Here is a 10,987-nt window from a genome sequence, read left to right on the forward strand (position 1 = left end):
CCGATAGATGTTTAAAATGATACCTTATTTCTTAAATAAAAAAACACCAAAATTCTATAGGAAAATGAGCCTAATTTTTTAAGGATGGCCTAATTTAAGATACCAGGAATAATTGAGTCTTTTTTCTGATTTGCAGGTTACCCTCACAGTGCACACACTTGAATTTAAAACCAGAAAATTATTTAAAGAAGTGGATCAACATTAAAAAGGTACAAACTCGCATATCAGGCTTCACACTTGACTTTGAAGCATGAAGTGTATGCAGTAAAAATGCAACACAATTGTTTTATTAAACAGACTAAGAAATCCTGAGGGTGATCATGACCTTGACACAAAGTAATTTCAACAAATTCAAGGTCACTGACAGAAGAAACACAAGCAAAATTCAAATTGGTCTCCGGCTTTCTGCGTCTTTGTTGGTGAGATGTCATTGTTTATGGCATATTGTGTTTAATGTGGACATCTTGTCAAAAGTTATCACCAATGTTGACTTTTTAAAAAATAAAGTCACACGAAGGTCAACAGTTCAAAGTTAAAGAGCCAGAAATCAAAGCATGCTCAGAAACATCTTGTCATATGTAATACACATGTCAAATATGAAAGCCCTATCTCTTTTCTATCAATGGTTATAAAGAAAAAAGAACATTTTTTAAAAAGTAGGTCAAACCTAACGGTCAAGGTCATTGGGTAAAAAATCATAGTGTATTTAGAAAGGTCTTTTCACAGGTAATATACATGTGAAAGGTGAAAGCTCTAAATCTCGGCTTAGGTGAGCTAAAACCATTTAAATTACAAACTAGTAAAGTTAAAGTCTGGTTTCATCGGCAATGAAACATATGGAGATAAAGAACAGTATTCAAGATCAAAAGTCTGTACAATAGTTCAAAATACATGTAGGAGCAGAGCTAACATGGACCTGCAAAATATCAGAGGTGGGATCAGGTGCCATGGAGGAGTGAGCATCCATTACAGACCGTCACACCCACTGTGTGCTCCTGGTCATGATCAGGAAATAAGGAAAATCTGTCGTCACTTCAGTGTATAAATAATGGACTAATAATTACCAGGTAGTATGAACAACGTCAGTCAGCATTTGACTCAATAATAAATTGTATTTGCTGACAAGACCATTGTATTGACCAAAGAACTTACGAAATGATGAATTTAACTCCTGATATTCTTGTTTCATCATCTTGTTTGTCACTAACTTAAGTCGTTTTAGAAATTCTTCATACGTAGAGCATGCTCTTGCAAATCGAATCATATCAGATATATACACTCTGTATGCAGGTGATGAAGGTATATTGCTGCATAAGTGAGGGAAGTTGACGATAGAAAAGTAAAGGTCATCACCTTTTTCATATACGAGGGGTGTTAGAAAAGTTCGCGGACAAGTTCTATTGTGAGCGCGCTATTTCAACGAAACCGGTCAAACTTTCCAGATAAAATCTTTACCTTTTTTCCAATAAATATACAAGAATTTGGTGCTCTTCGGTGATTATTGAAAAATATACAGCTTTTTTATTTTGATAAAACTTGCTTCACGGAGCATGCTACATTTTGGCACGTTTACATCACAAAGGGTCTTTTTTTAAATTAAAAATTGCACAATTGTAGTGCAGAGAGATTTATGATATTTTATCTGCCACTAAGGTATACATGAAACGTCACTGAGAGAAATTTTGAACTAAATTGGAGGGTATATGACTGTTTTATGGCTGTTTATAAATGATCAACGCGTAAATACACAGCCAAAAATCGGAACGTCATTGAGCGTCATGGAGCACTGCACTACGTAAAAATTGTATATGCAGACTGGAAAATGTCTAAAAAGAGATAAAAATGTTAGAGATGCTGCCGGGAATTTCCTACACATACAAAGGACAAGTTTTCAAATGGTTATAGCTTCAAAAGAATGGAAGGATTAACATTTTTAATGATTAATTCAATGGATACTTCAATACCCCCGTATCGCATGGACGTTGTGTTGCGCCTATATGGTTTTGCATAGTTTCCATACCTGATCGATTAACGGCATAGACTTTTTTAAAGATCTCAATAATATCCGAATCAGTTACAAAAGACCTTATAGAAGAAAATTAACATGTCTTGATATAGATATTTAATTTTACAGTAGAAAAAAGATAAGAAATATCTGATGAAATGAAAGATTTGTAGAACTGCTACAAAGCTTAACGGGTTAAAATCTGGTTGTCACGTCGCCTTACGTCTCGTGATTGCTCCGTGAATCCCATGACCTCATAGTAAAAATCGTTTTAAATATATAAGATTTTATAATATGGACCTGATTTTTTTACATACCAATAAACAAAATGTAGGAATTTATTCAGACATAGGTTATACTTCACAGTACACAACAGATTTTCCGTAATTCAATGTGTCCGCGAACTTTTCTAACGACCCTCGTAGCTTGGTTGTTAGATTACCATTAACTTCTTTTTCAAGTAAAATGTCCAAATATGAAACAGATGTGTCAGACTCTGTGGTATCTGTTATCTCAAGCTATGCAAGTCGATACAACTTGAAATTACAGGTAAACTTTTGGGCATACCTTACCGCTTTTAATTTTGTTTGTACCATGCTGCTTTTACTAATGTTACACAATATTTACAGGCTTTCAGCGATGTAACTTCCCATTATCCTCGAGGAATGATGGACATGTTACGAGAATTGGAGCTCCCACATAGAGGGCGCCACCACAGCGGGATAGGTAGGATACATCAACATCACACTTAGAGAAAGAACTGGAACAAGTCTCATATCTGTTTATCATAACATCTTGTGTTTTATAGAGCATGTAAATAGATGTGTTAAATACACTTAAGAAAATAGGAAGTTTGATTATGAACATACAGTATACAGGAAAAAGAGACTGATTATCAGTGAAAATAAGTCTAATGTCCTTCCATGGATAGTAATGTGTTTGGTAAATAATAAAAAAGGGAAATTTTTACTTCATTTGATTTCATTAATTTTGTTTCTTTCAGATGATTGTAGGAACATAGCCGCCATTGCTGTGGAACTGATCAAAAGAGGTCATGTGTTTCAGCAGACATCTTATCCTTGACCTCTGATAGAGCGCCATCTACTGGATCAGAGATCAAAGTGTGAAGAAATGACTGCACATGCTCAGGATCAAGACTGTCTAGATAAATATCAGTGGCGGGGGATTTGAAGTTCTTACTCTGTGATAAACTATAGCTGGGATCGTAATGTTCTGTCAGGAAAGCTTCCACAAACTGAGTCCACTGGCCGCTCTCTCCGAGTGAAATCCATTCGCTAAGTTTAGAATTACTGTGATAACTTTTAAGTTTCATAAGTTTTTGTTTTGTAAACTGAAAATTTTCAATATAGTCTGGATAATTTTTCAAAATGTGTTGTACTCTCTTTTCCATTGGGAGGTTGATACGAAAATGTTGTGCTTTCCCCATCTCTTTGTGTAAAGTTTGTGGTACATGTACATTGCCTATCCGAACACTTTCTGACTCTACCCACACCACCTTCTCCAGATTAAAGGATCGGAGCTTTTCTACTATCTGAGATTCAAACCATTTCTGTGAAGGTTGGGTTCCATTAATTTCTGCCCCCAGAACTGATCCCTTGTGATTAGCAATGCCCTCTAGATCCAATACCTGTTCACCAAGAGCAGACAACTTGGATAAGAGAAATGTTTTTCCGGATCCAGTTGGTCCTAAAGATAAGAACAAAATAATGTTAACCCTTTGTGTGCGGGAACCCAATATATTGGGTCTGACGTCACAAACGCTTGCGTGCGGGAACCCAATATATTAGGTCTGAGTCTGGAATAAGCGCTTCGTCACATAAAACGTAGTATAAAACGTATAAATGAGTTGTGAATTATTAAGAATCTATCAATATGTATTATAAAACTACAATACATTGGAAAATAGGTAATTAAGATGTGAAAATATGCGAATTATTTGTGAAATTGTGATTTAAAGTGAAGGTGATTGGCGTTTGTTACGATGAAAGTCAGTCCGCTATTTTTGGAAACAGGGAAAAAACGCGCATGTAATAAATATCTACTAACTTGCTCTAATATAAAGGAAAATAAAGAAATAAATCCAAAAAATGGTTAAATATCAATAATTCTAATAAATTTGTGTTAGTAGACATAAAATTACTTAGAAATTGTCGATATTTTTGCAGAAAAACTCTGGTTAACTTGACTTGACCTTAACATTGCGAAGTTCTTCCTGTTAAAACGAAAGTAGGTTGCACATGCTACTGAACTTCAGTCTGAAGCATATCGAGAGCTTATATGGTCAGCAAAGTTTTATATTTTGGACATATGGTGGTTATTATTTGTTTATTTGGCGTTTTGTAAGTAGACATGTACATTACATCGTCTAAATGAAAACAATAATGCACGAGATTGAACCTGGCAAACCACAGACATTTTTATTTTCCTCAGTGGCTGTGCATGTTGTTTAAACCCCTGTCACACCGGGGCTGCGTCCTCACGGCGACTGCACGGCGTCATCAAAAAATGCAAAACACCGAGGTGATCACAGTAGAGTCTCCTACAGCGCCGTGACAACGCGACGAGATCTTCACTGAACGCCGTAGGGTCGCGTAGGGTCTCCTAGAACGCCAGGGGACGGCGATCACTTTGGGCATGCACAAAGTACGCGCCGTGTGATCGCGGTCTGATAAGAACACCGTAGAAACGTAGTATGATCGCCGTAGCAGCGCGGTGAGATCTCCAACAACGTAGTGGGAGCTACGTACGAACGCCATGAAGACGCACATGATCGCGGCACGAACGCAGTGATAGTAGACCGCGCTTCCACGGAGACCTCACGGAGATGTCGCAGAGTCCTTGGAGATGTCACTGCGTTTCTATCGCGTTTTTACGGCGCTTCTAATAAGATTTATCGTCTTGAGATTTTTTGGACTGCGATTACACGGCGACAGCACGGAGTCGTCACTGCGATCATTGCGCTCCCATGGCGTTTCTACAGCGTCCGTTGGCGATCACAATGCGCTTTCACGGCATTGTTAGGGCGTTGTCAGCCAGCTCACAAAACAAGAGCAATGGGATCATATTTGATCAGCAGTAATTCCAACGTATTTGTTGCACTAGGAGCATTTAAGTGAAAACAAAAATGGAAGAGAAAATTACATCAGAACTTGTTCTGTTGTTTCACTTAAATTTTGTAAAAAACTTTTCAGCGTGTTTATTTTTTTTACATTCATAATATAGTCAAAGAAAACCTTACAACACCTCTGAACCGATAAAATTGAAAAAAGGGAGTTTAATCATAAAACTGTTAATAATTAAGTACTGAATTATGTAAATAGAATATTTTTAATTTATGAGAATATTAATATTTTGGCATGATTAGAAGTCTTCTCATCGTGTAACTTGAATCTTTAAACAAAAATGTTTTACATTCCTTCTGAATTTAAGTCAATGAGTATAGAACGCATTGTAAACGTATCGTGAACGCAGCCATCGCAGTGAGAACGCCATGAACACGAGGTGAAAACTCCTAATGCGCCGTGAAAACTCCGCGGAAGCGCAGTCAATCGCCGAGAGATCTCTGTGGGAACGCAGAAGAACGCCGTGAGATCGCCGTAGAATCGCGTCCGTCGCCGTAGGGACGCCGTGACATCTTCATATTATGAAAATTTTACAGAAATTTGTGCATTTTCCCTGCGATTCCACAGCGATTTAAAAGATTTAACAACGCCGTAATGACTCCGTGTGAACGCAGCTTGGTGTGACAGGGCCTTTACATACGTAAATCAAGCTTTGCTTTGAAATAAAGATTTGCAAAAAATAATTTGAAGCATCTTGTTAATTAAAAGCATTTGTTTTTTTTTTTAAACAATAAATTAACAAATGAATAAGTAAACAATTTTTTTTTAATCTATAGATCCCATTTCAAAAATGTTGAGAAAGATAAAAAAGGTTTCACATGATAAAAATAATAAATGTGGAGGACCTTGAACACTGTGGAAAATTTTCCAATGAGTTATTGCATTAATAAGTAAGTGCGAAAGAGATATATAGAGAATATATATCCATCAACATATTTTTGTGATCAAGCAAAATTAATTCATGATACAGATATTCAAAATATAATGCAATCATGAAGTCAATTAAGTGGCCCTAATTACTCCTAGAATTTCTGGTTTAAAGCTGCTTAATGTTCCATCTATTTGGGAAAACTTTCAAATATTTTTTTATAGCAGTATATGATATATTGTAAAATTTTTAGCACAATTAAAAATTAAAAATAAACTTGATATTTTCTATATAGTATCTTCAAATGTGAGCTAGTTCTCCACACTAAAACTGAAGTTTATTTTAACAAATCCAAATAAACTGAGAAGAAAAAAAAACATTAACATATCAGAAAAGATGCATTGATGCATTTGATCATGTGCATATACATGAAAATGGTAAAAAGTGATGAAAAAATTTTGAAGTGCTGATTTTCTCTGAAATGACTGTCATTTGTGTAAACTGTGGTATTTGTTTTATTTCAGTAAGTAATATAAATACCATTTTTATTTCCTTGCTGAGGATTATATAGACTATAATTTCAAAACCAAAATATGTTCCCTGATCTTTGGTATCTTAGAGTTAGATTTCTTCAAGGCATTTACATACTCTAGTTTGCATGGAACATAATTAGTACCCGGTAAGTGAAAATAATTGGTACTCAGTACTAGTAGTACATATATCTGAATTTTTTTTCTAAACCAAGGTTTAAGTACATGTATCAGGGAGATGCTTTCTTTTTCTTTAAAATATTATATAGCTCTCAATAATTTCAAAACCAAAATATGTTCCGGGATCTTGGGTATCTTAGAGTTAGATTTCTTCAAGGCACTTACATACTCTAGTTTGCATGGAATCTAATTAGTAAGTGAAAATAATTGGTACACATATCAGAAATTTTTTTTCTAAACCAAGTTTAAGAACATGTATCAGGGAGACATTTTCTTTTTCTTTAAAATAGACTTTTGCCAGAATAAAGCATGCAGATTATATTGCACATTTCCTCCACATTTTATTTCTATTTCATTTAAAACCAAAAATGAGACGGCCCAACCTATACATGCACACACAAAATTATAAAATTCACTGGTTAAATAAATGGTAACTCTACAGTTTAAAATTAAGATGAATTGTCATTTATATAGGCATAAGAAGGAGATCAGAGTCTTTAGAATGAGTAATTTGTAAATTGTATGGACTTGCATGTAAATCTGTTCAATAAATTACAATAAAGTCTGGGTAATAAGAATCGTACTTCTCAAACTCAAAAGCACACACTGTACATGTTTTTACCTATTAATATGTAATATGTCCTCTAGTTTACATTTTAGTTTATAAGGCCCAAGAAGCTTTTACATTCCATTCCTTCTAGATATGTAAGATAGGTATATTTGATGTAAGAGATAATCATATATGTCTGAATGAATATGGTAAAAAACCTAAGATTTACAATGAGAATTTTTTTTTAATGATGGTCAAGAAAATTTTTCAAAAATGCAAATTCCTATACAATTACTAATCAACAAAGATTAGAGTTTGGTCTCCAAAGATATGTTTATTTTTAGATATGAAAATGTGAATAGTTACTAAGAGTACAAAGAAATCCCATAGTGGAAATAAAATATATTTCATCATTGGGAATAATATTTTATGTTGAAGTAAAAATTCATGGCACATTAAAAACTTGTGTAACAGGAAAGGAGAAAATGTGTGGTTGGACCAGGAATTGAACCCAGGAACCCTGCTTCACTAGTCAGGTGCTCTACCGAATGAGCTATCAAGGTTGATACCCATAGCACAACCATTACATATCCCTCCTTAAATTTATCTTTATCTTTACAGACACAACCCAAATTCTTATTACCCCCTGACAGGACTTTCACTTGCAAATCCAGAGGGGTCAGTACATGTAGCATCAAATCTGTAACAAGGAAGGAGAAAATGCATGGCTGGACCTTGAATCGAAGAAGGGACCACTGGTCAGATGCTCTACTGACTGAGCTTACTCGACCTATATCCATGACCCATACCATTACACTTGCATATACTTAAAAGTATTTCATGATATATTGATTAATATTACAGTACATATCTGTCAACCATCATTAACTAAAATCAATTGAAAAAAATCAAAACTGTTATTCACCAGTGACCACATTGAACAAAGTAATTTTTGAAAACATCATAAATGACTGTAAAAGGTACTTATATTTCTAAAATTTAAAATTCTAGTTTTCCTGCTGGCAATTATTGTTGCCAGCTAGAAATAAAACTTCTAAAATAAATGCCACATTTCTTACAGAGTGAGAAGTATTGTGGGAGGAAAGTTGATGAATATGTTAACTTTACAAACAACATGGAGAAATGCATTTTCTTCAATAAAAGCAAAATAAAAAGAAATTAAAGAGATTTGAGAATTACTAGAGTACTGTATATTTAGGGCTGTTAGATACCAGTCATTAGAAAATATTTACATCCACTGAATATTTTCTCCTTTATTTCTTAAGAAAACCCATTGCGTTAATCACTGCATGAACTACATTAGGCATGTCGCCTGTACAGACTTCGTAATCAGTGGCTGTTCCATCAATGAAACGTATAAAGACGTTCGCATCATTAATACAATAATTAAACTTTTTAATCCTTCTTTAAATGATTATTTAAACAGATATGAATTTAAACAATAAAATGTCTTTCTTTGTTTGTTATTACTGGAATTAACGGTCACAGCTATTGCAGAAAAAAATTATTTAACACGCTTACGCGGGTTATGTATTTTTTCTGCAACTGCTGCTTCCGTTAATTCCAGTAATAACAAACAAAGAAAGCATTTTATTGTTTAAATAAGACCTCTACAACTTAGTGTAAATGTTATTTTATTTTTTATTTTATTTATTTAACATATTGACTGCTTTAATTTAAAGATGAATACTAGTAACAGCAATTAGTTCATTGTTGTGCCAATTTGCTCGAAGATTTCCCAACCTCGAAAACTGCATATTCTTTGAGGATCATACTTTCTTATATGACTGCCAATATTTCTTAAAATAATCACTGGTTTTATATTTACAGGCTAATTGAATCTTCAATTTATACTCTTTTAAGTTAAAATCTGCAGAAGAAAAATCCATTTACTTAAATCAGAATTCATTTAAACCTACATGAATATATCCCTTACTCAGATAAGTATATAATGACTTTTCACAACATAACAGTATATATAACATTGACTTAATCAATGAGTTATTGTTTAAATTAATTTTTCTTTTACATAATATTAAATCTAAAATTGAATTTTTAAAGCAATTGTTTTTTTTTCATCAAAGTGCAATGTTTTCTCTGAAAAATATAGTTAAAAAGCTAAAAAGTCATTTTAAAATATATTTTTTGAAAATTTGGTTTCCATGGCAACATAAAACATTAGATTTAAAAAAAAATATATTATAAATTAAAAAACACAACATTTGCTATATATTTGCCAAATTTCAAGCAAATTGGTTGTCAACAATTTTAGATATTTGCATTTTAGTACACCATTGTGATAATTTTGTTGATATTACAAAACAACTCAGTCCTGACGTTACAGCGCACGTAAAACAAGTCAGCACACAAAGGGTTAAAATACTAATTTAGAATAAAAAAGTTGTAATTATTGTTGATGATTTTCAATCAATTTATGCAATATTCAGTTATTCTACAAAAGAATCTCTACATAATTGTGAAATGTGTGTATTGCTGCATTAATTACCTGATAAAACCTTGTATGTAAATTTGCCTGGCATCTCATTTAAGCACTCTTTCACCCTCTCTCTATAAGTCTTATATCCCTTCTCTAAAACATACACATCAAAACCGATCTGTGCCATCACCACAGCAACACTATATGACCTTTGACCTCCTCTCCAACAATAAACCAGGGGAGAGTATTCTTTTGGTTTCTTTATCAGATATTCGTGGATCATTTGACTGATATTCTTGGTCACAAGTTCAGCTCCATAAATTCGTCCTTTAAAGGAGTCCTGTGAATACAACTTGCCAACTTCATGTCTCTCAAGGTCACTTAGAACAGGTAGATTTACTGCTCCGGGAATGTGGTCTTCTTTGAATTCCTTCAGAGTTCGAACATCGATCACTTCATTCACATTGGGGTGGAATGGGTCTGTGGTTATGAGTGGCAGCCTTGACTTGGAGAAATGACGGAACTGAGATAAAATAAAGCAGCGAATACCACCAGCAGCTGGGGACACTAACATCTGCAAATAGCCAAAGAAAGTAGATTTAGTATATGATCAAAATGATTTGAATCCTTTACTAATCCTACTTTGAAAATCTGAATTAGGCTGTATTTATTGTTGTATCCTTGTTTCAAGCGTAAGGGATATTTTTCTCTTCCTTTGTTACAAATACAAACCAGTAGAGCTACAGTTTCATGAGAGACAGTAGTATTTTCATTACACAAAATACATGTACCTTGATCGAGCTATATAGCTTTATCAAGCTATATACCTAAAGTCCTTTGTGCTAAACCTGTCTATTCTGAAATCTGACTTTGCCAAAATTATTCGTGATAGAATATTCCTTTTAAAGAATTTACACACCATCAATTTTGAGTCGTTGAAATGAGTCAAATTGATTAATTTTAAGACAAAGGTCACACCTTGGAAACTTTTTTCCGCAAGTTTTCAACCCGAGTTTCCTTATATTTTAACTGGAAATAGCTTGCGAAAGGTAAATAAAAAATGTACGATGTCGAGTTCCGGAATAATATTTTTTTTGAGTTAAGAATCTAGATCAAAGTTAAAAGTGTTTATCTTTTAAGGTTTTATTGTCAATTAATTTCCACATAAATTTTTGAATAAAATTTGTATTTTTGCGGTTTTATTTGATCTAGATGTCGAATAAGTTATGGAAAGATTTAATCATTACCTTTTG

At 33.7% G+C, this 10,987-nt stretch overlaps 1 protein-coding gene and 1 long non-coding RNA gene across 3 annotated transcripts; one reads left to right on the forward strand and one right to left on the reverse strand.

Annotated features, from left to right (window-relative positions):
• Positions 1 to 117: 117 nt before the first annotated feature.
• On the forward strand, positions 118 to 3,138 carry LOC134271181 (uncharacterized). Its single transcript, XR_009992975.1, has 3 exons — positions 118 to 209; positions 2,635 to 2,731; positions 3,009 to 3,138. It is a non-coding gene; the product is annotated as an uncharacterized LOC134271181 (long non-coding RNA).
• LOC134271166 (tRNA 2-selenouridine synthase-like) lies at positions 3,048 to 10,770 on the reverse strand. Of its 2 annotated transcripts, none has more exons than XM_062753422.1 (3): positions 10,713 to 10,770; positions 9,804 to 10,308; positions 3,048 to 3,712 (listed from the first exon to the last, which is right to left on the reverse strand). In XM_062753422.1, exons 2-3 carry the CDS (start codon positions 10,306 to 10,308, stop codon positions 3,048 to 3,050), a joined length of 1,170 nt encoding a protein of 389 aa, XP_062609406.1. In that variant the 5' UTR covers positions 10,713 to 10,770. The 2 variants fall into 2 exon arrangements, with proteins under 2 accessions (XP_062609406.1, XP_062609399.1); XM_062753415.1 differs by having other exon boundaries at positions 10,654 to 10,762.
• Between the last annotated feature and the right edge of the window lie 217 nt (positions 10,771 to 10,987).

Source organism: Saccostrea cucullata, unplaced genomic scaffold (genome assembly GCF_032062105.1).
Source record: "Saccostrea cucullata isolate Sc308-1 unplaced genomic scaffold, CSIRO_AGI_Scuc_v1 ctg15230, whole genome shotgun sequence".
Lineage (NCBI taxonomy): Eukaryota > Metazoa > Mollusca > Bivalvia > Ostreida > Ostreidae > Saccostrea > Saccostrea cuccullata.

Excerpts from the sequence above, each read along its gene's own strand:
- LOC134271166 (XM_062753415.1), bottom strand. Across the intron at positions 3,713-9,803 it reads TACATACAAGGTTTTATCAG|GACCAACTGGATCCGGAAAA; the intron begins GTAATTAATGCA and ends TCTTATCTTTAG.